Below are 24,297 nucleotides of genomic sequence, written 5' to 3'. Positions count from 1 at the left end.
GGGAAAGAGAAAGCCACCTATTTGCTGTTAGGGATTTGGCATTCAGGTCAATGCTGGTACAAACATTATCACACATAAGCCGCTCGACTACATACTTTATAAAGTTTAAACTTCAAGGGCACATTTCAAGAACTTTTAGAAGTGACATCATTAGCTCCTTTTGACGGCAGGACCTGCTATAAATGAGCAAAATACATGTCTGAACAGCTTCTGTGCAGTGCATCAATATTTCTCCTCGTCTGCAACTTTAACTATTTCCTCAATAAATTCCCTTTAATTGAAAACTAACGCTACTCTCCCAGACCGGAACGTCTCTCTTTCCATCAACATTGCCCGTCCTTGTTCAGTGATCCACTTATATCTTCTAAATCATCTTTATAGACATGCATTCAGGTCTAAGGTCAGAGCAACTGGATTTAAAAGTATTGCCTGAAATCCAGTGGCAAAATGGGTCTTCTTACAAAATGCATTCGAGGAATGAGTGGACGACCTGGCAACTTGCGCTACCTGGACTGACACACCCTCCGGAGGGAGGGAGGGAGAGAGAGGGGGGAGGGAGGGAGAGAGAGGGGGGGAGGGAGGGAGAGAGAGGGGGAGGGAGGGAGAGAGGGGGGGAGGGAGGGAGAGAGGGGGGGAGGGGAGGGAGAGAGAGGGGGAGGGAGGGAGAGAGAGGGGGAGGGAGGGAGAGAGAGAGGACTGCAACTCCCGTCATCCTTTGCCGCCGTGGCCGCGAAGTCCCGGATGCACGTGACACGTTTCCATCAGGAAGGGAGCAGTGCAGAGCGTCAAGTCCTAGGGTTGAACCAAACATGGACAGTTTGCTTCATAAACGCAGCATCTGCCCTACGGGGACAGACACAGTGTCTCTCACAACTCCTCGACAGGTACCAACGTTTCTTTGGCGGAGATGGTGGGAATGGTTCTATTGGTCATATGCCGCCTCGCACTCGCTTCAGCCCCCCCCCCCCCTCTCTCTGGTGAACTGAAAGGGGTCTCCTCGGTGCTGGTCGCGGGCAGAATGGCCGAGTTCGTGACTATCCCAACCCGCTGAGATTGCATTCAGAAGTCGCCAGGATTCAGCTCCACAGAGTCACGGCGGCCGCGCTCCAGCCATCACCCGGGCGGTTGGAAACAGCCGCCCCACTCCGTTTCTGAGCGGCCCAGCCGGAGGTCCCGGCGCTGTGTCATCCCCCTCCCCCCCCTCCCCCCCCCTCCCTCCCTCCCCTCCCTCCCCTCCCTCCCCTCCCTCCCTCCCCTCCTCCCCTCCCCCCCTCCCCTCCCCCCCCTCCCCCCCTCCCTCCCCTCCCTCCCCCATCTCCATCCCTCTCTCCCTCCCCATTCCCATCTCCCTCTCCCCCTCCTCCCTCCCCATTCTCCAAACGACAGGCTGTATGTGGATGGTCATCATCTCGACTGAAAACCCCATCCGCTGGTTTTTGAGGAGACATTAGTTTCAACGGTGACTCCAACACTCGGCACCAATGAAAAGTTGTGTCTTTATTTCTAAAGATTGGAAAAGATCCAGTCAGAATTTCCTCTTGAACAGGCCCAGGCGAGCTGGTGCTCTGACAGGCTGAATTTCCCCCAACATTTCCAGGTGCTGACTTGTTAAAAAACACCACACACACCAAATACTGGAGCAGGTCCAACCGTGTCCTTTATATAGCAATGGTAAAGCTGCCCTGAATCTGTCCCTGGTGCCTGAATTTGATTTGCCTCTGTGGAGAATAACTTCGTGTATGATTTCAACCAATGGTGATGACCTTAAAAGTGGGCTTCCTCTTTTCTTATTCATGCTTTAAACATTAGTGTAAATTAATTTATGAAATTGGCATCAATTGAGACATTTATTATTTTAAATTCGACGTAAATTTGTTGCATGATTCAAGCTTGAGAACATGTTTTTTTTCCCTCCCTTTGATTCTTTTGCTCCATTGATAAAACGTTGTGGTCAAAGATTTGTTTTTCTTGCGATAGTTTTCCAGTAAATTAGTGTTACTCCTCTTTGGAAGTATGTGACTTTGTAGTTCAGCCCCTTACTTTATTTTCTGGTGACTGTTAGCTTGTATTTATGCTGATAAAATCTATCTTATCAGTGGTATTTAAATTGTTTATAATATTTGGTTCAACTTCACTCCAACTCCTTTAAAATATAATCTAATTTCTGATCCGTCAACCTGCCAAGCTTTAAACTGATTGATGTGTTAAGAAGAAATAATGCACAGAATAATTAAGGAAAGATTTCTGGGGGAAAACAATCTAGATATTACAAAATTATGATGAATAGTGCCTGAGAATGGGTGTATTTGGATGGTGTGGGCCAGAAGGGCCTGGTACTTTATTGATAAATAAAGAATAGTAGCAAAGGATAGAAATAGAACTATTGGACTTGCTCCAAAAAAAAAATTCTTCCAGAATGATATACACTTAGTTAGTTTTGGGGGGAAAAAAACTAAAAATTCTCAATGATAAATAATGGTAGTAAAGCAATACATCATTAAAACATTAAGGATTCTGTAGAATAATTCATGAGACCAACCAACCAAGGCCAATTAGTAATTTCTGAACTGCAAATCCACTTGTCATGGTCCACGTGGATATAGTCAAGAGGCTCTGTGGAAATTGTTGCTATAGGTAGCTATGGAAGCAAAGTTGTTGGATGTATTTAAGGCAGAGATTGACTGATATTTGATTAGTCAGGCCATCAAGGGTTACGGGAAGATAATTGGGGAGTGGGGCTGAGTGGGAAGATGGATCAGCTCATGATGAGAATAGTGAAGCAGGCTTGATGGGCCTACTTCTAATCCTACATCTTGTGAAGAACTGGGAAAAGGGTGGTACTGAAAGAATTTGTAGGAGGAGCAGAGTGATTGTCAGGATCACTCGTGTAGCAGTGATCCAATGAGAAGGGGTTTGGCTGGGTGGTGTTTGGGAAGAAAAGGAATGTTTTGTTGTGTCTAGAGTGGAATAAAAGTCTATTTCAAGATGAACTGGAAGGAACTAGTGAGTGTATTCTCTTTGATTAGTTTGTAAGTTGTTGTACAAATTTACAACAGCACTGATTTATATATATGGCCTAAATGAAAAAGCTGGACCATAAAAATAACGCTTTCTGGATTGTTACCTGAGCCACATACAAATTTGCAGAGAATAGATAAGATTAGGGAGGTAAAGGTGCTCTTCAAAAACTGATGTGGATGAGGTGGGATGGTATTCCTGGGACATTAGCATCAGTATTGGGAAAGGAGGGAATGTTTCTGAAAGGACAAATTTCACCTGAATGATGCTGGGAACAGGATCATGCAACTAAGGGTGTGGATTGAGCTTTAAACTGAATAGCAGGGGAGTGGATTCAACAGATTGGAAAAAATAGGATAAAGAAAGGGGAGAAGAGATCATTGAAGTCTCCTGCATAAAAAGTGGGACAGAAAGTTTAGAAAATTATATTAATTTAAATTCTGGCAATACTGAGACAAATGTGGGACAAAAGGTGTTTAAATACACAGTGTACAATGAGCTTAAAGAGCAGTTAGAAATTGTCAGGTATGGCACTGGGCAAAACACATGTGATTGAAAGAGGATCACAGCTGAGAGCTACTTATTCTGTCAAACATGTAGCTGTGCAGAGGGGGTGGAACTGTTGGTTTAAAAAAAATGTTAGATCAAATCCATAGCAAGAAGGTACAAAGGCATCCTTGTGGGTAGAGTTGAGAAATTGTAAGGATAAAAAGACTGATAGAAATTTCATGCAGGACTCCAAAGAGCAACCAGAAGGTAGGGTGCAAATTATAATAGGACTTGGAGAAGACCATCCTATTCTGGTCATTAGGAACTTCAGTATGCAGGCAGACTGGAAAAATCAGGTTGGTGCTAAATCCCAAGTGAAGGAATTTATGGAATGCCTCTTGTAAGGTAAAACATCATGAGATGGGAATGTGTAAGGAGTTACCCTGTGCAGGGCTGTAACAAGATGTGAATGCATCCTTGTACTTACAAGATAAGAGAGACATTGATGGATTGAGAGGCAGGAAGCTAGCAGGGAAAGGATAGCAACAGTTTTAGTCATTGGACAAGTAATGATATGATGATGTTCTAAGCACGTATCCAAGGGTATAAAAAATCACCATTTTGCTGATAACGGCAGAATGCATTCTCCGACTAACATTGTTAGTTGCAAGTGTTACAATCCGGTAATAAAGAACAAAGAACCCTGATTTCGACTCAGTCTGGTGTTTGTCTCACTCATTCATGAACAAAGCAGACCTAACACTCTGGGATGGCTTTTTAGGAGGAACTCGTAATCAAACCTGCTAGGGAAAAGACAATACTGGATTTGTTGTCATGCATTGAACTGAATTTAATTAAGGAGCTTAAGGTAAAAAAAACCCTCAGGAGGCAGTAACTTACTGAACTTACTCTGACAGAACTTACTCTGCTGTTTGATGGGTGAAATCTGATGTGTCACTATTGCAGTTCAGTAAAGGCAACTGTGCGGGCATGAGAGAGGCCCTTCACTTCTTCCTGGACCAAAGACCCAACCAGTCACCCTCCTCTGCCTGGCAGAATGCCCTCATTTTAAATAACGTTTTCTTTAACTCCTCTCATTTCCTTCAAATTAAAGGAGTATGTATGCGCACCCACATGGGTACAAGCTACACCTGCCTGTTGGTTGGCTTTGTGGAGCAATCCATGCTACAAGCCTACACAGGCAAGTCCCCTCAACTGTTCCTCCGTTATATCGACGACTACAATGGGGCTGCCTCATGTAACCGCGATAAGTTTATCAACTTCATCCACTTTGCAGCAATCTCAAACTCACCCGGCCCATCTCTGACAACACTCTCCTCTTGGATCTCTCTGTCTCCATCTCGGGAGACCAGCTTTCTGCCAACATGTACTAAAAACCCTCTAACTCCCACAACGATGTCAACTACACTTCTTGACACCCTGTCCCCTGCAAGGATCCCATCCCCTTCTCTCAATTTCTCTGTCTCTGCTACATCTGTTCCCAAGATGAGGTCTTCAAATCCAGATCTTCCAAAATGTTTGCCTTCCACAACTGTGGCTTCCCTTTCACCACTATCAATTCAGCCCTCACTCGCATCTCCTCCATTTCCCCCCTCTTCTTCACCTACCACCCAACCAGTCTCTGCATCCAACACATCATCTACTGGAATTTCTGACACTTGTTACAGGATCCCACCACCAGACACATTTTTCCTTCTCTCTTGGCCTTCCATAGGGACTGCTTCCTCCGTGATTCCCTCATGCACTCGTCCTTCCCCACCTATTGCCCCCCTGGCACCTTACTCTGTGGCTGCAGGAGGAGCAACACTTGTGACCACACCTCCTCCCTCACCACAATCTGGGGCCCCAAACAGGCTTTTCAAGTGAAGCAACACTTGTATATCCACAGGGCTGATTTACTGCATTGGTCACTGCTTCTCTGCTTCGGAAAGACCAGTCACTGATTGGGAGATCGCTTCACTCAGCATCTCTTCAAGACTGTGTGGAGCAGTCAGTAGTAGGTTTGGTCTCTAGGACCATGCAGAGGAGTGCTGTGTCTCTTCTTCCTGGATCCACACCAGCTCTGCTGCAATTTTTCCTGCGTTTAGCTTATTCTTTCACAAAGGGTTCCGGCACAAAATGTTGGTTAGTCTTTACTTCGTGTAGATGCTGCGTGACCTGCTGAGTCTCTCCAGAACTTCTGTGTATTGCAATATTTAGATCAATCCTGCTTCCTAGGTTCATAACTTTTGTTGAGTTATGACTGTTCTTGTGGTTGCCCATTTATTTTTCAAATCTGATGGAGAGGTTTTTTTTTGCTTCACTGCTCTTTTGAAGAAAGATACTGACCCCCCCCCCAGTTATTCTGGGTGGAAAAAATATATTCTCAAATCCCTTCACTGACCTCATTGCTCATGCAGATCTTTGATGTTCACTCTGCTTAGAACTCATTATTATACACACTTCAATTAACTCTCAGTATCCTTTGTAATATAATGTAAGCAACCCCACCTAAATCTGGCTTCTGTGATAATGAAAATGTTCCATCCTTGGCAACATTCTGAAAGTGACTGCATCCTCTTTAGTATCACATCCTTCTTGCAGAAGGGTGACCATCATTGTACATGGTTCCAATATGATCTCTGATCTTGTATTCTCTGGACGTGTCATCTTAACTGTCCTTTCTAACAATCCTCCTATCTTTCAGGATCTATAGACTTGCAAAACAGGAACCTTTGGCATTTTAATATTTAATATTGCAATGTGTGTTGTTCATAAGACCATAAGTCATAGGAGAAGAAGTAGTCTGCGCTGCCATTTTATCATGAGCTAATGCATTTCTCCACTCAGTCCCCACTGCCTGGCCTTTGATTCCCTGGCAAGAACCTAGCAAAATCTATCAATTTCTGCCTTAAATATACCCAATGACATGGCCTCTTCAATGGCTTGTGGCAACAAATTCCTCTTATTTAACAGCCTCTGGCTAAGAAATTCCTCTGCATTTCTGTTTTAAGCAGATGCCCTTCAATCCTGAAGTTGTGCCCTCTTGTCATAGTCTATGGTAAAGATTAATTGATGCATGAGGGCATTCAGGTTTAAAACTGATGGTGACAATGGTGCTGTGTAATATGTTGGCATTTGGGGGAAAACCACTCCAGTGGTTTTGTAATTTCAGTGCATTTATTTTCAATATTGTTTTCACTTTTAACCATAAAACTTTACATCTTTGAAACAGATGATTCCACCCACCCCAAGTTCTAAAAATTATTTTTTATCATTAACACTAATATTTAATGCGAAGGATTATGATAATTTTTTTTAATGGGTATGAAGGTTTTAAATTAAATTTTAAATTTAAATGTTTAAAAATTAAATTTAGACAAAAATTAAATTGCCAATTTGCACCCAATCAACCCCAGTATGTTTTGAATGGTGGAGGAAAACCCACACAGACGCTGGGAGACCATACCAACTCCTTACAGACAGCACGGGATTTGAAATCTTCCCTCTGGATTAGTATTTTATCTTTCAGGATCATTGATTAAAGTCATATCTCTCAAACTTCTCACTTTTCATTCCCATCAAAACAAACTATTAAATTTTCCCTTAACCTTCTCTGCTGCATTATAAATAGCTACATCTTGTGCATCAACTCATGACTGGCTTCCCATTCTTGGCATCGTCCTGGTGAACCTTTGCTGAATCTGCTGTAGCTTGGCCTTACAAATGTTTGTAAAGTCTCACTCCTATATTTTATGACAAACTCCTCAAACTCAAAATGCTGTTGACATTTTTATGGATTTTACTACATTTATCCATCCATTCAAGCAATTATTAACAATTTAAGTAAATTCATAACTTGATGTCTGGGTTATTGTAAACATGAGCTTTGCATTATACATTATTAGCTGTTTGTGATTAATTTAATGTTTTTATTTCCTTGGCGTTACTTCTGTATATGGTAGAAATATTTTATCCTGTTATTCAGAATCCAGAAGAGTTTTACCAGTATGTTGCCTGGTTTAGGGTGTATGAGTTATAGGGAGATATTGGACAAACTTGGGATGTTTTTTCTGGAGCATAGAAGGCTGAGGGGAGACCTGATAGAGGTTTATAAAATTATGAGAGGCATTGATAAGGTGGACAGTCTTGACTGCATTTCCTGAATAAAATTGTCACACACCAGAAGATGTGTTTAAGGTGAAGGAAAGAAAGTTTAGGGGAGGTGTGTGGAGCAAATATTTCCTATTTGTGAGGAAACTGTTGTGCCTCATGAGCCTAACTGAGTTTTTTTTGAGGCTGTAACAAAAGAAATTGAAGATAGGGTGGTAGATTAGCTTGCCTGTTAAAAGCAGAGTAGTAGACGTGAAGTATTCTGCCTGGAGATTATTGACTAATAGTGTTCTATAAGGATCTGTTCTGGGTCACCTACTCTGTGATTTTTATAAATGACCTGGATGAGGATGTAGAGGGATAGGTCAGTAAAATTGCAGATGATGCTAAAGTTGGAGGAGTTGTGGATAATTTTGAAGGCTGTTGTAGGTTACAAAAGGATATAGACGGGATGCAGAGTTTGGCAGAAAAATGGCTGATGGTGTTCCATCTGGATAAGTGTGATGAATTTTGAAAGATAAAACTTGAAGGCGGAGTACATGGTTAATGGTAGGAAACCGTATGGAAGAACAGCGACCTTAAGGTCCAAACCCATAGGTCTCTCAAGGTTGTTGTGGATGTTGATAGGATAGTTAAGGAGGTTTGCTGGGTTTCATTAGTCAGGGGATTGAGTTCCAGAACTGTGAGAGGGATGTTGACCACTTTTAGAATATTGTGTTTAATTCTGGTCATCTCATTAAAGGATGTGTAAGCTATGGAGAGGGTATAGAGGAGGTTTAGCAGGCTGTTGTTTGGATTGAAAATTGTCTTGTAAGAGGCAAGGTTAGCAGAGCTAAGGCTTTTCTCTTTGAAGGATGAGAGATGACTTAATTGATTTCTGCAAGATTGAGAGGCATAGTTAAGATACAGCCCCAGGGCAAACACCAGAAGACATCTGTCCAAAGTGAAGGGAGGAAAGTTTGCGGGGAGACATCAGGGGTAAGTTTCTTTTTTACACCTAGAGTTGTGGGTATTTGGATGCATTGCCAGGGTTGGTGGTAGGGGTTGGAACAATTGGGGCATTTTTTTTGAGGGAGGGTCCAGTTTACTTTTCTGTATATATAGGTTGGCACAATATCATGGACCAAAGGGCCTATACCTTGCTGCAATGTTCTATGTTTGAGAGCCTGGAATGGGTTGCCAAGAGAAATGGTAGTAGTAGTTCTAACATTTAAGAGGCTTCTTGGTGGACACATTAATATGAAGGGGATGGAGGGATACATTATCAGCATGGTTTTAGCTTAATTTGGACAGCATGTTTGACATAAACCTATTGGCTGAAGGGGCAATACTTGTGCTGTTTTGTTCTATGTTCTAATTCCATGGGAAGTTGCAGAGATTCTGATTTGAAAAGAGATGACTATTAAAAATATTTCCAAATTTAGTTACATGCAGACCATTGTTCGTATTTTTTTAAACTTGTGAAGAAATGTTATGGGTTTACTAATTGTACTTTTTCCATTTATAAATAATGATCAGTTTTGTGTATTTGGGAATGTGGGTAAATTTATTGGCTATCCCAATAATCACATGGGACTGGATTTGTCCACGACTTGTGGTTTGCACAGTGTGCAGCTTCGTGATGAACAGCATGTGCAGAAGTGAAGTGACTAACCTTTGTGTGTGCTAAACATGTTGGACTCAATATTTGAATTTTCCAACTTCAACTAACTCACTTATTCTTTGTCTGTATTGCAAAAGGCCATTTTTACCTGTCTCATTTTTTAGCTCAGTTTTTCTTTTTCTGTTTTTATATCTGGGCTTCTGGGCTTGATCGACAGCTTTAATACTGGCAACACCTTATACAGTCCATGATTCTACCTGCTATGTTTATTCCTTTGGTCTCACCCTATTAGAGATGTTTGCTTCATTCTGCACAGTACTTTCCACCTTCTCTGCTGTTGAAAATTAACTTGTCCCTTCCTCAGTTTAAAAAGTTTTGTCCTGAAATTTTAACTTTTTCTTCCTTTAGAATCTAGAGTCTAGATGCTGCCTGCTTGCTAGTTATTTCCAACATTTGCAGTTTGTGTTTTGATTTTCAATTTTTTGTTTAAATGTCCATGTTTATGCTCAGATGTCAAGCTGCCATGATATGTGGTAGGATTAAGATTAAATTGGTGAGGTTCCCAGTAGTGTAGATGATAGTTGGGGGAGGGGATGAGAGGAGAAAATAAAAGTGGTATAAATCTAATTCAAAATCTCAGCCCAGATAAAATCGACATATTTTTGGGTAATTTTGTTGAATATTTTACCTTAGTCAATGTTTTCTACCTGATGAGTTTTGGCAACTTGGATATAGTAACTTGGATATAGTAAGCCAATAATATTTGTTAGCTATTCACCAAGACAAATGATTACTTAAACAAAAGTTGCTTTTAATTATCTTTAAACCTGAAAACAGAATCACACTTTAACTTATCAATATTGACTGAACTAACCTAACTTAGCCCCCTTCTAATTCGAAGCGCATATGTGTGTAATGTGTATAAAAGTTCAGAAAAGTTTTTTGATTCACAGTCCAATCTCACTTCTCATTCTTCCAAGTTCACTTTTTAAATAATTTTTTTAAATTTTTCAAACTGTAAACCATGACAACCAAAATATGTACAAATATTTCCTCATTAAATATACACAATGACATTTCCCCCCTTTTTTCCCCCCTTCCCACCCCCCTCCAAAACCAATAAATATTCAACATATACAATACAATAAAACCATAAAACAATGTCTTCACACAAAGGAAAAATAAACCAGAAAAATGTGTCATCTACTTTTATACACTAAATCAAATAGTTTTGTCTTCTTATCATTTTAGGGGGTGGAGGTCCGAGGCAAGCCCTCTTCCATGTATGGTTCCCAAATTTGTTTGAACAATGTGACTTTATTTTTAAAATTATATATTATTTTTTCCAATGGAATACATTTATTTATTTTCATGTACCATTGCTGTATTCTCAGGCTCTCTTCCATTTTCCAAGTTGACATTATACATTTTTTGCTACTGCTAAGGCTATCATAATAAATCTTTTTTGCGCTTTATCCAATTTAAGGCCTAATTCTTTATTTCTTATGTTACTTAAAAGAAAGATCTCTGGATTTATTGATATTTTGTTTTTTGTGATTTTATTTATTATCTGATTTAGTTCTTCCCAAAACGTATTCACTTTTGTACATGCACAAATTGCATGTATTGTTGTTCCCATTTCTTTCTTACAGCGAAAACACCTATCTGATAATGTTGGATCCCATTCTTTTAATTTTTGTAAGTTCACTGATTGAAGGCAATTCTTATAAAATTTAGCATTCATAAAGTTCACCAGGCTTTAGTGCTTGAAAGGTAAATGGTTACTGCTCAGGAAGGTTCTTGTCAGTTTTCAGAGAGAGATTTGTTGTATGCTGGACACCCACAACTGAATCCTTTTTAATCAGCCACTTCAGTGTCTTGCCAAAGAAACTTTTCCCTTCAGGGTTCTCTAGATGATGACCTCTTTCTTTCAGGTCACCACAGAGTTCCTTTTTAATTTCCTTATTTCAAGTGAAACATTAGACAGCCAGTCCTCTCCTCTTGCATGAACCACAAGGACTTTGACCAGACCGAACTAAGCACTCACAACCTGCCTTCCAAATGGGGTTTTCCACAAGCTTGCCAGGTTGTCCTGTTCCAGTCCCAGCTGCTGCTGCTGACATTGAAACTGCAGAACTGATCTCTCTCTCAGAGAGAAAGCCTGTTTGACTCTCGCTGCTTGCAAAACTACATGACCATCCTAGAACAGCAAGTTCCACTCCAGACAGCTCTGACAAGTTTTTTCATCTGTTGCCTTTTTGAAAACAACAATCCATTAGTGAAGTCTCTTGGCCATTCTCCAAAGCTTTTGCAAAGGCTCTGGGGCCAGCATGTCTAGCAAGAGCAGAGCTCCAGTATTTTAAATAAGATCTGTTTTAAAGAGTTTGACCTACGCTAAAAAAAACCTGCCACAATTTATCTCCCAAAAACTTATCTATATACAATACAAACACAACATAATCTGTCACAGCCATTTCCCATTCCCATCCACAGCAAGTTTTTAGCGTTGAATAGAAAGGTCAGAGAGCAGTTAGATGTAAGCTTCATGTCAAATATTCTTTAATACAAATGAATCACTATCAGTGCATTTTCAGTGGAATTTCACTTTATTTTATTTTATTCTCCATAAGATCAAATGATGTAGTTCAGAAATAAGCACTTCTTAACTGGGACCTCCCAACACAAAGTAGGTGAGACACTTTTCAAATGCTAAAGTAGATTATTTTTTTTGTGCAACATTTGGAGAAAGTACTACAATGGTGTGGAAGAAGGACCTTTGACTTTTCACCCTATTTGTCAATGCTGATTCCCAGCAGAACAATCCCATCAGTCCCATTCCTTGTCTTTTGTTTCCTGCAGTCCTGCACCTTTTTCTCTCTCGCAAATGAGCCGGTTTTTGTTTCTTTTATAATTTACCAACACTAAAGGGTAATTAATAGTAACTAATTATCCGAAAAGCATGTTTTGAAACCCACATTATCTTTTCAAATAATAAACCCCAGGCAATTTCTTTTTAAAGTTAATGAGGTTTCAATTTTTGCTTTCTAAAATAAATCATTAAAGATACTATTTTCTCAACTATCTCTTTTATCAAAATAACCTGCAAAACAAAATAAAATTTTCAACATTTTACTAGCTTGAGCTGTAGCCTGCCTGCCTTGTTCTTTCACTCATTTTGCAGCCTACCAATTAGCAGTCCAAGTGCACTAAGAATCGCATTGGAGCCTGGATGTCTGGAAGAACAGTCTGCTACTGACACAAGGTAAAGTTGTAGCTCCCTGTAACATGGTGCTAGGGAGGCAATGGTCAGAGCATCAAAGGTCTTCCCAGCTTCTCACCAGAAATGGAGCCATATTCTGGCTGTCAAGGCAATAACTGGGCCAGGTGATGCAACCTATGGTATGGCTCAAGTCCCTTGAAGGGTGAACTGTGTAGAAGTAGGAGGCTTCCTTCTTTGAAGGAAAATATTAATTATTTATTTCTTTACAATAATCCATGTCATCCAAAATAATTATTCTGACGAGAATTTTCAATCTATGTTTTTAGCTGGATAAAACTTGCTTTCGGATTTAAAAAAAAATTGTATACTCTTTGAAACATATCATTCACAATTGTGTTTTAATGTGGTCATTATTTAAAGGATAATTCTGATTTGGCAGAATCACAAATAGCAATGAGGAAACATACAGGAGGGAGATAGATCAGCTCACTGAATGGTGTAACGACAACAACCTTGTGCCCAGTGTCAGCAAATCCAAAGAGATGATTGTGGACTTCAGAAGGAAGGCAGGGGAACATGATCAAGTCCTCATTGAGGGCTCAGTAGTGGAGAGGGGCAAGAACTTCAAATTCTTGTGTGTCAACATCTCCGAGGATCTGCCCTGGAACCTCCATATTGATGCAATCACAAAGGCGGCTTACCAGCAGTATACTTTGTGAGGTGTCTGAGGAGATTCGGTATGTCACCAAAAACTTCTACAAGTGTAACGTGGAGAGCATTCTGGCTGGTTACATCACTGTTTGGTATGGAGGCACCAATTCTCAGTCAAGAATAAACTCCAAAAGTTTGTTATCTCAGCCTGAGACATCAAAGGTACAAGACCTCACTTCATAGAGGACATCTACATGAGGCAGTTTCTTAAAAAAGCAGCCTCTATCCACAAAGACCCCCACCTCCCAGGCCACGACCTCTTAACTTTGCTACCATTGAGGGGGTGGGGGGGGGGGGGCGGAAAGGTACAGGAACCTAAAGATGAGCAATCAACAGCACAAAGAGAGCTTCTTCCCTGTTGCTATCAGATTCCTGAGAAATCAATGAACTGCCTTACTTTTCGTGTTCTACTTTTTTTTTGATTTATAGTAATGTTGAAAGATGGTTATAATATGAATGTTTGCTCTATGATGCTGTTGCAAAACATCAAATTCCCAATTCTGAATTTAACTTTAGAAGTTTTCTGTCATTGGGAATGTTGTATTCAAGGTTCCTTTTCACATAGTTCATCGATATCTGTGGTGTAATTGCGTCTTTGAAATGTATCATGCATATTTGTGTCTCAACATGTCTAGAGTATGGTCACATTATTATTGGTGGTAATCCATGGGAACCTTTCAGTAATCACAAGTATTACGTAATTACTAGAACAGAAGTTCAGAATATTCTGGATTGGTGGGGGTGGGGGGTGGGGAGGAAGGAAACATTGTCTATTTACTACATCCTCCTTGAAAGTGGTTATTGATTAAGATCTTCTTGTGGATTAACACACCTTAAGCTAGCTTTGCACCTTCAGTCGCAGACTGGTATCTGTTCCATAGAGATAATATCTGATTTGCATCACGCTGATTCAGAAGAAATTTACTACATGGAGTAGTAAACTCCAGGCATACCTTTCACTTTCTGTACTTTTACCTGGGCTATCTTCTACTTCTCCCTCCATGACTCCTTCATCCATCAGCCATTCCTATTGATTTCCCCTTTGGCACCTTCCACTGTGGCCGCAAGAAGTGCCACACTTGCTCCCATGCCTCCTCCCTCACCAACATTCGTGGTCCCAAACAGTCCATCCAAGTGAAGCAGTGTCTCACTTGTGTATCCGTGGGTGTCATCGACTGCAGTGGGTGCTCCCGCTGTAGCTTTTCTGTTGTGGACGCAGGCTGGGAATTTGCTTCACTGAGCACCTTTGCTCTGTCCTCCTCAATGACCGGGTTCTCCCATCGGGCAACCATTTTAATACTGTACCTCGCTCCCTCATTGACATGTCTGTTCTTGGCCTCGTATACTGTCCAGTCAAGACTACCCATAAATTGGAGGAGCAACTCCTAATGTTCCATCTCGTCACTCTCCAGCTGCATGGCGTTAACATCCATTTCAGTGGTTTTTGCTATCCTACCCCATTTTTCCTCTTCTTTCTTCATCCCTCTGTCTTTCATCCAGCTCTCCACCCCTTTCCCTCTCCATTCATGGAGGTATCCTCCTTCCCCTTGTTTGCATGGGTGCCCTCCCTCCCTTGTCCATCAGTTAGTTACCTCCTGCCTATGGGACTATGCTCCTCTCCCATATTTTTTTTGCGCGTCTGCCCACATTTTGTCCATACCTTGATGAAGGGCTCAAGCCTGAAATGTTGGTTATGAATCTTTGTCTTTGCTGCATAATGTACACTGTTTGACCTGCTGAGTTTCTCCAGCATTGTGTATTTACTTCAACTACAGTGTTTGCAGACTTTCATGTTTTACTCATACAGGTACTTTGAGACTTTGTGTTCATGACTCGATTGCTGCATTTTATGGTTATTGATAACTTGCTGTGTCTTGTTGCATGATTGTCTGGATAATGAATTAGAATCAATATTAAATTATTTACTTTCTGTAAAATTAAACTCTTAGCTCCATTAGTAAAACTGAACCAAGTTACCATTCTTTAACATAATGCAAACTAACAAAAGAAAACTGGTTCATGAAAGATTGTCTACCTTTAATTCTACAAATGAACTTGCTACAATAATCTCACATCAGAAAGTTAGCACAATTTGCTTATTGCAACCAAAACAGAAACCACCTCAAGGATCCAACTGAACAGTTTGGAGAGCAGTGGTGGGGCATACTTCTGAATTGTTTTTCATTTATTCCATTTTGAAAATGTGAATAGACTGGTTTGTGGCTCAGGTGAAAATTCAGTTACCTTGTAATATTCTGAGTATTCTAGTTCACTAAACAATTTTGTAGGGTTTTTTTCTGTGTATGATGAAAGCAAAGAAAACATTTAGATTTATCAATCTAATAGCTATTTCTGTGTTTAACTCGTGCAGGGGAATGCTGTATAAATCTGGATGAAGTAAGAAACTACACTAAGAGGAAGCAAGGTATCTAGTGTACTAGAGACATCAAGTTAACCTCAATGTATCCCATGTTAACAGTTTTGAGTATGTTTTATTATATTTGCCTGCGACGTAGAGCCAGATCTGGTACAAGAGGAGAAATAATGAATTGTCGAATAATGAATACTCGGCGAGCAATTGAGTCGAGCAATCGCATCCTACCTCTCAGCGTTGAACTGGTGCAGCATGTCAAAGAAGTGGTGGACTTCAGTTCTCAGTATGGCAGTGAGAATAGCTTATCGTACACTATGTGGAATTTGTCTGGATTACCCAATGTTTACCCAAGTTGCGGGGATTTCACTCAAACAGCTGTGTTTCGGACATATGGAAAATGGTGGGAAAAGTGTCCAAGTTCCCGTCAGCCTTTCAGGAGGATGCCTCGTACTTTTCAGAGCCAGGAATATGTTGAGCTAGTTTTTGAAGAGGCTGTGTATCCGACTACTATTGATATTTTGGAGACCTATCACCCTGGAGCAATTGTCAGGATCTTGGCTTGCTCAGCAAATCCTTACTCCCAGACATCTCCATCAGAAATTAGGTAAAGACAGCTTCAAAAATCTTGACAACTGTTTAATCTGTTGTGTGTTTTAGTTATGCATAACATTACCTCACAATATAATGTGCAGATAATCATCTTTGAATGCCCTGAAGTAGAATCTAACTACATCCTCATTTTGTGCTTTCTATTGATAACTTGCAATCAGGGTATCAAGTGATGTACTGAAATTCAGAATCTGTACTTTTAGATTATAATCCTGCATTATTGATAATCTTTTGTTCCATTAATTCTATAGAAGCAAAGGGATTATTTGCCCAAGTTTTTAAAATGGTCATTCATTCATTTTTAGTTGATTTTATAGAGCTAGTTGTGCCGATGGTGGATTGTTCAATTAGATTGAATTTATCTGAAGCATTATAACTGAAAATTATAAGTTCAAAATTGTACAATAAAGTGTACATGAGGGAAGATATTTAGCTTTCTATAGAATGTTGTAGTCTATCAGAGGAAATGGTGTTAGTTAGGATATCTGAAATGAACATTGTGTATTTTTTAATCCTATCAATAGAGTATGATACTGCTATAGCAGATTGAGTATGGGACTGAATAGTATTAAAAATTGATATTTACTTGTTACACTAAGAACAATAAAATCCAGACTGCTTGGGGACTGGGATGGTTCAGTTTTTCCCGATTCTCGGGCAATACTTTTAAAATTTAAGGAGAATAAACCGATCAATTTTGATAGTTTATTAATGAAACATTTTTCATATAAAATACAAAGTACAAAAAAAAATTCTTGCCTTTCCGTGACTTCTGCGTGATCGCTTGTTGCCACTGTGTGTCTGTGGTGCTTATGCATGCGTGCACACAAAAGCCAAGAGTTTTCAAGAAGTCCACAGTCTCAGGTGATCTGGATTTTTACTGTAGGAACTTGGATTCCAAACGACTTTATGATAACAAAGACAGCATGTTTATGTGAAAGGTATGCTTTTGTCTTTCATTTTGGCATTAAGGCTCATGAAGAAAGTTTTATTTTCTGCATCCTTAATTTCAAATTTTCCTATTTAGCGCAGACTGAATTTGTTGGTTTCTAAACCTTATCAGAATTATTAAGTCTGTCCTGGAAACTTTCAGAATATTTCACTGTAGGTTTTATCCTGTGCTCCCATCAAAATTGGTAACAACTGCTAGGTTAAACTTGAAAGACATTTGAAAAGATGAGAGTGACGGGCAGTCTTGAACCAATAGTTCAGGATGCAGCTACAAAAATGTGTAATTTCTTTACCATGTGCACTTGTGTACTCTTTGATGGTATCTATCTCTCCATTCTTTTCATATGGTCCTGAATATAAATATACATTATTTTTGTTTAAATGATCTAAATTCAGTTTGCCACAATAGTAAATGTGATTAGAAGGATTGATAATTGTGAATCAACCAGACTTAAAAACCTAAATGGTTCGCTGATATCCTTTATGCAAATAAATGTACTATCCATACCAGATCTAGTTTTCACACGAGTCCACATGTGCTTGATTTTTCATGAACTAAAGTGATGGGCACTAGCAGCAGGTCAATAAAGAAGTTACTGAGACATTTTACTTCATAATGTATCTATAATATAGATTTTGTTCATGATTACTTTTTTAAAAGATAAAGATTAATTTAATTTTATAATGTCATCAGATATTATGTTCTGAACTGATTTTATGATAATGTTTTAATTTAAAAAATTCTAAAGACCCCAAATATTGTTTGTAATGGAAATTCAATGTTAGGGAAAACCAATTTGTCTTCAACAATAGTGAATCACAGCCAAATGACTTATTAAAATTTTCCGCTTGCTTGCTGAATTGCAGTTAGTCACCAGTGTGAAGTCAGGACTGCAGTTGTGCATCGATACTGTTGATATATTTCTGCTTTAAGTAATTGTATTTCATTTATCAGGGCAGTTGCTTTTGCAGCTTGTCACATCTTGCCCACCTGGGGCATGGTGAAGCAATTCATCCAAACAGGGAACGACATTTGTTTCCTCTGGTCAATGAAAGGAAAATCAAGAGCAGGCACTAAGATTTCATATAATTCTTGATCTTTCCAAAGTCTTTGTTTTTGGAAGGGAAAAGGTTACTGGTACACACAGTTTATACTCCTGATTGATAATTGCTGCCTTTTTATGAGATTTCACTCACCTTGCTTTGTTTGAAGCACTCCTGAAAATTGTCACCTGGGATAGGTGCTGGTTGACTATGGCCATGCTGTGTATCCCAGCAAAGAGTCGATGTTTTCCAAAAATGAGCAGTGAAATTGAGAGGAAAAGCAGCATTGAAATCCACCTGTGGGTATAGCAAAACATTCCTTGATTATCCCAGTTAACAATTATTGCCAATTGTAAATGCATCCCCTTTTCTAAGTAATGCAGGGAACATCAGCTAGTAATTGTACTTGCGTTAGAATATAGAAAAATTACATCACAGTACAGGCCCTTCAGCCCACAATGTTGTGCTGACCTATATAAACCTACTCACCAAACTAATTCTTCATTACCTCACACATGTAGCCCTCTATTTTTCTTGCATTGCAAAATCTGAGTGTCTTTCAACCATCCCTATTAGACCCGCCTCCACCACTATTCCTGGCAATGCATTCCAGGCACTCACCACTTTCTGTGCATGTGTGTGTATATATGAGGCAACATCCCAGTTAATCTCTATACCCTCCCATAGCTTCTACTTCCTTCCTCTAATGAGGTGACCAGCTCTGAACACAATTTTCCAAATGCAGTCTAACCAGAGTTTTATAGAGCTGTGGTATTACTGTTAATGACTCATAATGAAGGGCAGTATACCATAAGCCTTCTCAACTACCCTATCGAAATGTGCGGCAACCTTGAGAGATCTATGAATTTGGACCTCAAAGTTCCTCTCTTCTTCCACGCTGTTAAGAATCCTATCGTTAACTATATACTCTGTCTTCAAGTTTGACCTTCCAAAATGCAGCATTTCACACTTATCCAGATTGAATATCTGCCATTTTTCTGTCCAACTCTGCATCCTATCCATGTCCTTTTATAACCAACGACAACCTTCTACACTATCCTCAACACATCCATCCTTCATGTCATCTGAAGACTTGAAGACTCATCCCTCTACTTCTTTGTCCAGATCATTTATAAAATTCAGAGAGATGGGGTCCTAGTACAGATTCCTGCAGAACTCCTCTAGTCACTGACCTCCAGGCAGAATACATTCCATCGCTTCAACCCTTTGCTTTCTGCAGGCAAGCCATTTGAGTCCACATACCAAGGCTCTATGGATCCCATGCCTCATGACTTTCTGAATAGGTCTATCATGGGGGAGCTTGTCAAATGCCTTTCTAAAATTCATATACACCACATATGCAGCCCTACCTTAAATCACTTAATTAAGTTTGTGAATCATTTTTTTAAAATTTGTGGGAATGGTTGAACGAGAACGGCCATTGGAGACCCTACAGCGCGACTGTGTGTCACCACATCGAGAACATCATCAAGTCCAATGCCAGGGGCAGCGTGGTCCTGGGCCCTAAGTTTGTGAATCATGACCGAACCTCTCAAAGCCATGCTAACGATCCCTGAGAAGACTGTACTTCTCCAAATGCTCGTAAATTCTGTCCCTAAGAATCCTTGCCAATAGTTTCCCCACCACTGATACAAGACACACTGGTCTATAATCCCCAGGATTTCCCCTTTTACTTTTTAAAACCGAGTCCACATTTACCATTCTCCAATCCTCCGGTACCTCTCCTGTGGTCTTGGAAGATGTAAAAATTCTAGCTCCAGAAATCTCTTCCCTCGCTTCTGCCAAAACCTGGAGTATACCTGTATGTCATCTAGGGACATCAATACTATTGTTTTTAAGAAAATCGAGCACATTTTTAAACTTTAACTCGCTCCAACACATAAGCTTGTTCTGCACTGAGCTCATATTGACCAATTCCCTCTGTCTAGAAAGTATTAAAGGAAAGTATTCATTTAGGACCTCCCCTAGCTCCTCTGCTTCCGGGCACATGTTGTTTTCTTTATCCTTAAGTGACCCTACCTTTACTCTTGTCAGCCTTCTGTTCTTCATGTTTGCATAGAATGTCATGGGGTTTTCCTTCATCCTACCTGCCTACTCATGCCCCCTTCTAGCTCTCCAAAGTCCTTTAAGTTTCTTCCTTGCTCCCATATAATTCTCATAATCCTTTCTGTCTTTTACTTCCTAAACCTTGTGTATGCTTCCTTCTTCCTCTTAACTCGCTGTCTCGTCTCTTTTGTCAACCATGGTTCCCGTATCCTACCATCTTTTCCCTGTCTCAATGGGGCAAGTGCCCAGAATCCTGCCCGAGTAGTCCCTAAACATCCTCCACATTCCTTCTGTGCTTTTCCCTGATAACATCTGTTCCCAGTTTACTCTTTCCAGTTATTGCCTAATATTGTAAGTATCCCTTCCCCAATTAAACACTTTACCATTTTGTCTACTCCTATTCTTGCCCATATCTATGCTGAAGGTCAGGGAGTTGTGGTCACTTTCACTGAAATAGTCCCCCACTGGGAGGTCTGACACCTGACTGGGTTTATTACCCTGCTTTAGATCCAGTAAGGCTTCTCTAGTCGGCTTGTTCACATACTGAGTCAGGAATTCTTGCACGTATTGGATAGATTCTTCCCCATCCACCTCTCTTGCAGTTAGGAGGTGTTGGTCAATATTTGGAAAGTTGAAGTCTCCCATAACACCAACCCTGTTATTTCTGCACCATTTCAAAATCTGTCTACTCATGTGCTTCTCAGTGCCCCAAAGGCTATTTGGGAGCTTATAGACTACCTTCCTGTTTTAGAACCACGCACACTGACTCAGAAGACAGTCCATCCACAATGTTCTCTCTTTGTGCAACTATCCCTGATTTGTAATGGTTCTCACCTTCCCGCCGCCCCCCCCCCCCCCCCCCACCACGCAGCCCTTTGTTTTACCTCCCACCTTATCCCTTTTTAAGCCTCAAAAACAGTGGTTCTCGACCTCTTTCTTTCCACTCACATGCCACTTTTAAGTATTCTCTATGCCATAGGTGCTCTGTGATTAGTAAAAGATTGCTTAAGGTGGTATGTGGGTGGAAAGAAAAAGTTTGAAAACCACTGTTTTAATCATACCTAATTGAATGGTTACATGCACAGTTTCATAATTCCGAAGGAAATGGACCAGTGACAATTTCTCTCAAGCAAAATATTTCATTAACAATTAGGTCTAGAGCAGTGGTTCTTAACCTTCCCTTTCCATTCACATACCACCTTAAGCAATCCCTTACTAATCATAGAGCATCAATGGGATAGGGATTACTTAGTGGTATGTGAGTGGAAAGAAAAAAGGTTGAGAACCACTGCTCTAAAGCCTGGTATCTGCATCAGCCAATCCTGTCCTTGTGTTAGCCATGTCTTTGTAATGTCCACAACATCATAATTTCATGTACTGATCCATGCTCTACCTTCATCTCCCTTATTCCTATATCTTCCTGCATTGAAATAAACACATTTCAAACCCTCCAACTGACTATATTTACGCTCCCTCCACTGCCTGACTTTCCTCACAAACTTGCTACACATTGCATCAACTTTTCCACCATCTCATTCTGGTTCCCTGCCAAACTAGTTTAAACCCTGCAACAGCACTAGCAAGCCTTTCTGGCAAAGATATTCATCCCACTCCAGTTCAAATGCACCGTGTTGCCGATACAGGTCCCATCGTCCCTAGAATAGAGCACATTATTTCATGCTTGAAAGACCTTCTATCGTTATCTGTGCTGTTTAACTGTGGATCTGTGTTCTGCTAATGCTTCTGGTCTGCTTAAAAAAAATTCTTGATTATCCAAAAAATCTGTATATTCACACAGTTCAGGTCCCAAGCACTTTGGATAATCAGAAATGCACTTATCTCTGTCTATCTATATACCAAGATAAATGATCATGGTGTAGCTGGCTCAAGCAGCCAAATGGCCTACTGCTGCTCTCATTTTTCATTGTTCTGGTTTCTTTCCTTTCCGTACATCTGTCTAAAATCATTCATCCACTGCTTCTTGCCCATGTTATATTTCTTGTCGTACCTTGCTCTTTTTTTTAAAAAAAGACCTCTAAGTACATTGTAAGCATCATCAATATTTTTTCTTTGTCAGATTGTTATGTGACTATCCAATCAGAATTCTGCCATCCAAATTAAAGTAGAATCACAATGTTCATCTGACATTCTAGTGTTTACTGTTTTAACTGTAGAACCACAGAATGAATAAACAATGGAAGGAATACAGTGGAAGGTATTTAAATATATACACAAACTTTTGTATTCATAGTTGAAGGCAATGTAATGAATTTCTTCATTGTGTTACAGATTGTCATCCTAATGACCAAATAAAGATTGAAGGAACACATACATATTTGTATAAATTACGTTGATTTTTATCAACTGAACAATCTGATGAATTAGTATTGAATTAAAATTTCTACACATCTTTCTTTGTAATTACTTTCCCACATTAGTTTCAGGTTGAATATCCACATAATTAGAAAAGTCAACATTCAGTTGTCCTTGGAGATGGATTCTTTCTTTAAAATCTTCCAGATTTAGTGAATTGTTCATCGATTGTTACCCATGCCATGTTTAGTATCTGAAGAGCAAGAAAGCTTGGGAGAGAAAGTTGCAGTACAGAATTTGAGATTGTACAGAGAGACATTTTCTTGGCAAATCTAGCAGAGTTCTGTATTCATATAGCCATTTTCGGAGCGGAAACAGGCCATGTTGGCCTTTCGAGTCCGCACCAGTTCACTAGAACAACTCCACTAGCTCAAACCTCCCGCTCACCGCCAATAGCCCTCCAACCTCCTCACCTCCATGTACACATCCAACCTTCTCTTAAATGACCAAAGGGACCCTGAGGCAACTATCTCATTTGGAAGTTCATTCCATTCTGCCACCACTCGCTCAGTGAAAAAGCCACCTCTAATATTTCTCCTAAAGTGTTGCCCCCTTACCCTTAACTCATGGCCTCTTGTTCCAACCTCCCCTGCCCTCAGGGGAAAGAGTCTGTTTATGTCTAGTCTCTCTATTCCTTTCATAATTTTAAATATATCTATCAAGTCCCCTCTCAGTCGTCTACGTTCCCATGAATAAAGTCCCAGTCTCCTTAATCTCTCCTTGTAATCCAGATGCTGTAAGCAAGGCAACATCCCTGTAAACCTTCTCTGCACCCTCTCCACCTTATCTATATCCTTTCTATAATTTGGAGACCAGAACTGAGCACAGTACTCCAAACCTGGCATCACCAATGTCTTAAACAGCTGCAGCATCACCTCCCAGCTCCTATACTCTATACTATGATTTATGAAGGCCAACATACCATATGCCTTCTTAACCACCTTGTCTACATGGAAATCCACCTTCAGTGAACTCTGTACCATCACCCCCCAGGTCCCTTTGCTCCTCTGCATGCCTCAATGCCCTCCCCATAACTGTATCAGTCCTATTCTGGTTATTTTTACCGAAATGCAACACCTCAAACTTGTCTACATTGAATTCCATCTGCCATCTTTCAGCCCACTCTTCCAAACAAACCAAATTCTTCTGCAATCCAAGAAAATCTACCTCACTATCCACCACTCCCCCTATTTTCATATCATCCATGTATTTGTTTACCCAGTTAACCACACCTTCCTCTAAATCATTAATAAACAATGATAAATAACAAGGGACCCAGCACTGATCCCTGAGGCACCCTGCTTGTCACAGGCTTCCAACCTGACATACATTTGTCCACCATGACTCTCTGCTGTCTATCTCCCAGCCACCTCTGAACCCATGTCACAATCTCTCTACTAATTCCTAGTGACTGAACCTTTCTTATTAACCTTCCATGTGGAACCTTATCAAAAGCCTAACTAAAATCCAAATAGATCACATCCACTGCTCGACCTAATTGATGTTCATCAAACATCACTTTCCTTTTACAAACCCATGCTGGGTGCCCCTAATCAATCCCTGCCTATCCAGATATGCATATATACCATCTCGAAGAATAGCCTCCATAACCTTCCCCACCACTGAAGTCAAACTTACTGGCCGATAATTACTTGGCCTACACCTACTGCCTTTTCTGAACAATGGAACAACATTTGCAATCCTCCAATCCTGTGGTAGCACCCC

The 24,297-nt window shown here is 40.2% G+C and overlaps 1 protein-coding gene and 1 long non-coding RNA gene across 8 annotated transcripts in view; one reads left to right on the top strand and one right to left on the bottom strand.

The window, feature by feature from the left end:
• Positions 1-759: 759 nt before the first annotated feature.
• fbxl4 (F-box and leucine-rich repeat protein 4) overlaps positions 760-24,297 on the top strand; it is a 102,782-nt gene continuing 79,244 nt past the window's right edge. For 5 of the 7 annotated variants that reach the window (XM_069887126.1, XM_069887128.1, XM_069887124.1 and 2 more), the window contains exons 1-2: positions 760-884; positions 15,526-16,132. In XM_069887126.1, the coding sequence (XP_069743227.1) occupies positions 15,615-16,132 (518 nt within the window). In that variant the 5' untranslated portion in view covers positions 760-884; positions 15,526-15,614. Of the gene's footprint in view, positions 885-12,404; positions 12,486-15,525; positions 16,133-24,297 lie in introns of all 7 variants that reach the window. The other 2 variants (XM_069887129.1, XM_069887123.1) reach the window with 2 other exon arrangements.
• On the bottom strand, positions 13,886-22,302 carry LOC138736923 (uncharacterized). Its single transcript, XR_011340661.1, has 3 exons — positions 22,208-22,302; positions 18,286-18,429; positions 13,886-15,043 (listed from the first exon to the last, which is right to left on the bottom strand). It is a non-coding gene; the product is annotated as an uncharacterized lncRNA (long non-coding RNA).

The sequence above is a fragment of the Narcine bancroftii genome, chromosome 6 (genome assembly GCF_036971445.1).
Source record: "Narcine bancroftii isolate sNarBan1 chromosome 6, sNarBan1.hap1, whole genome shotgun sequence".
Classification (NCBI taxonomy): Eukaryota; Metazoa; Chordata; class Chondrichthyes; order Torpediniformes; family Narcinidae; genus Narcine; species Narcine bancroftii.
Note: the sequence above shows the minus strand (reverse complement) of the source record. Positions and strands in the feature narration are given on the sequence as shown.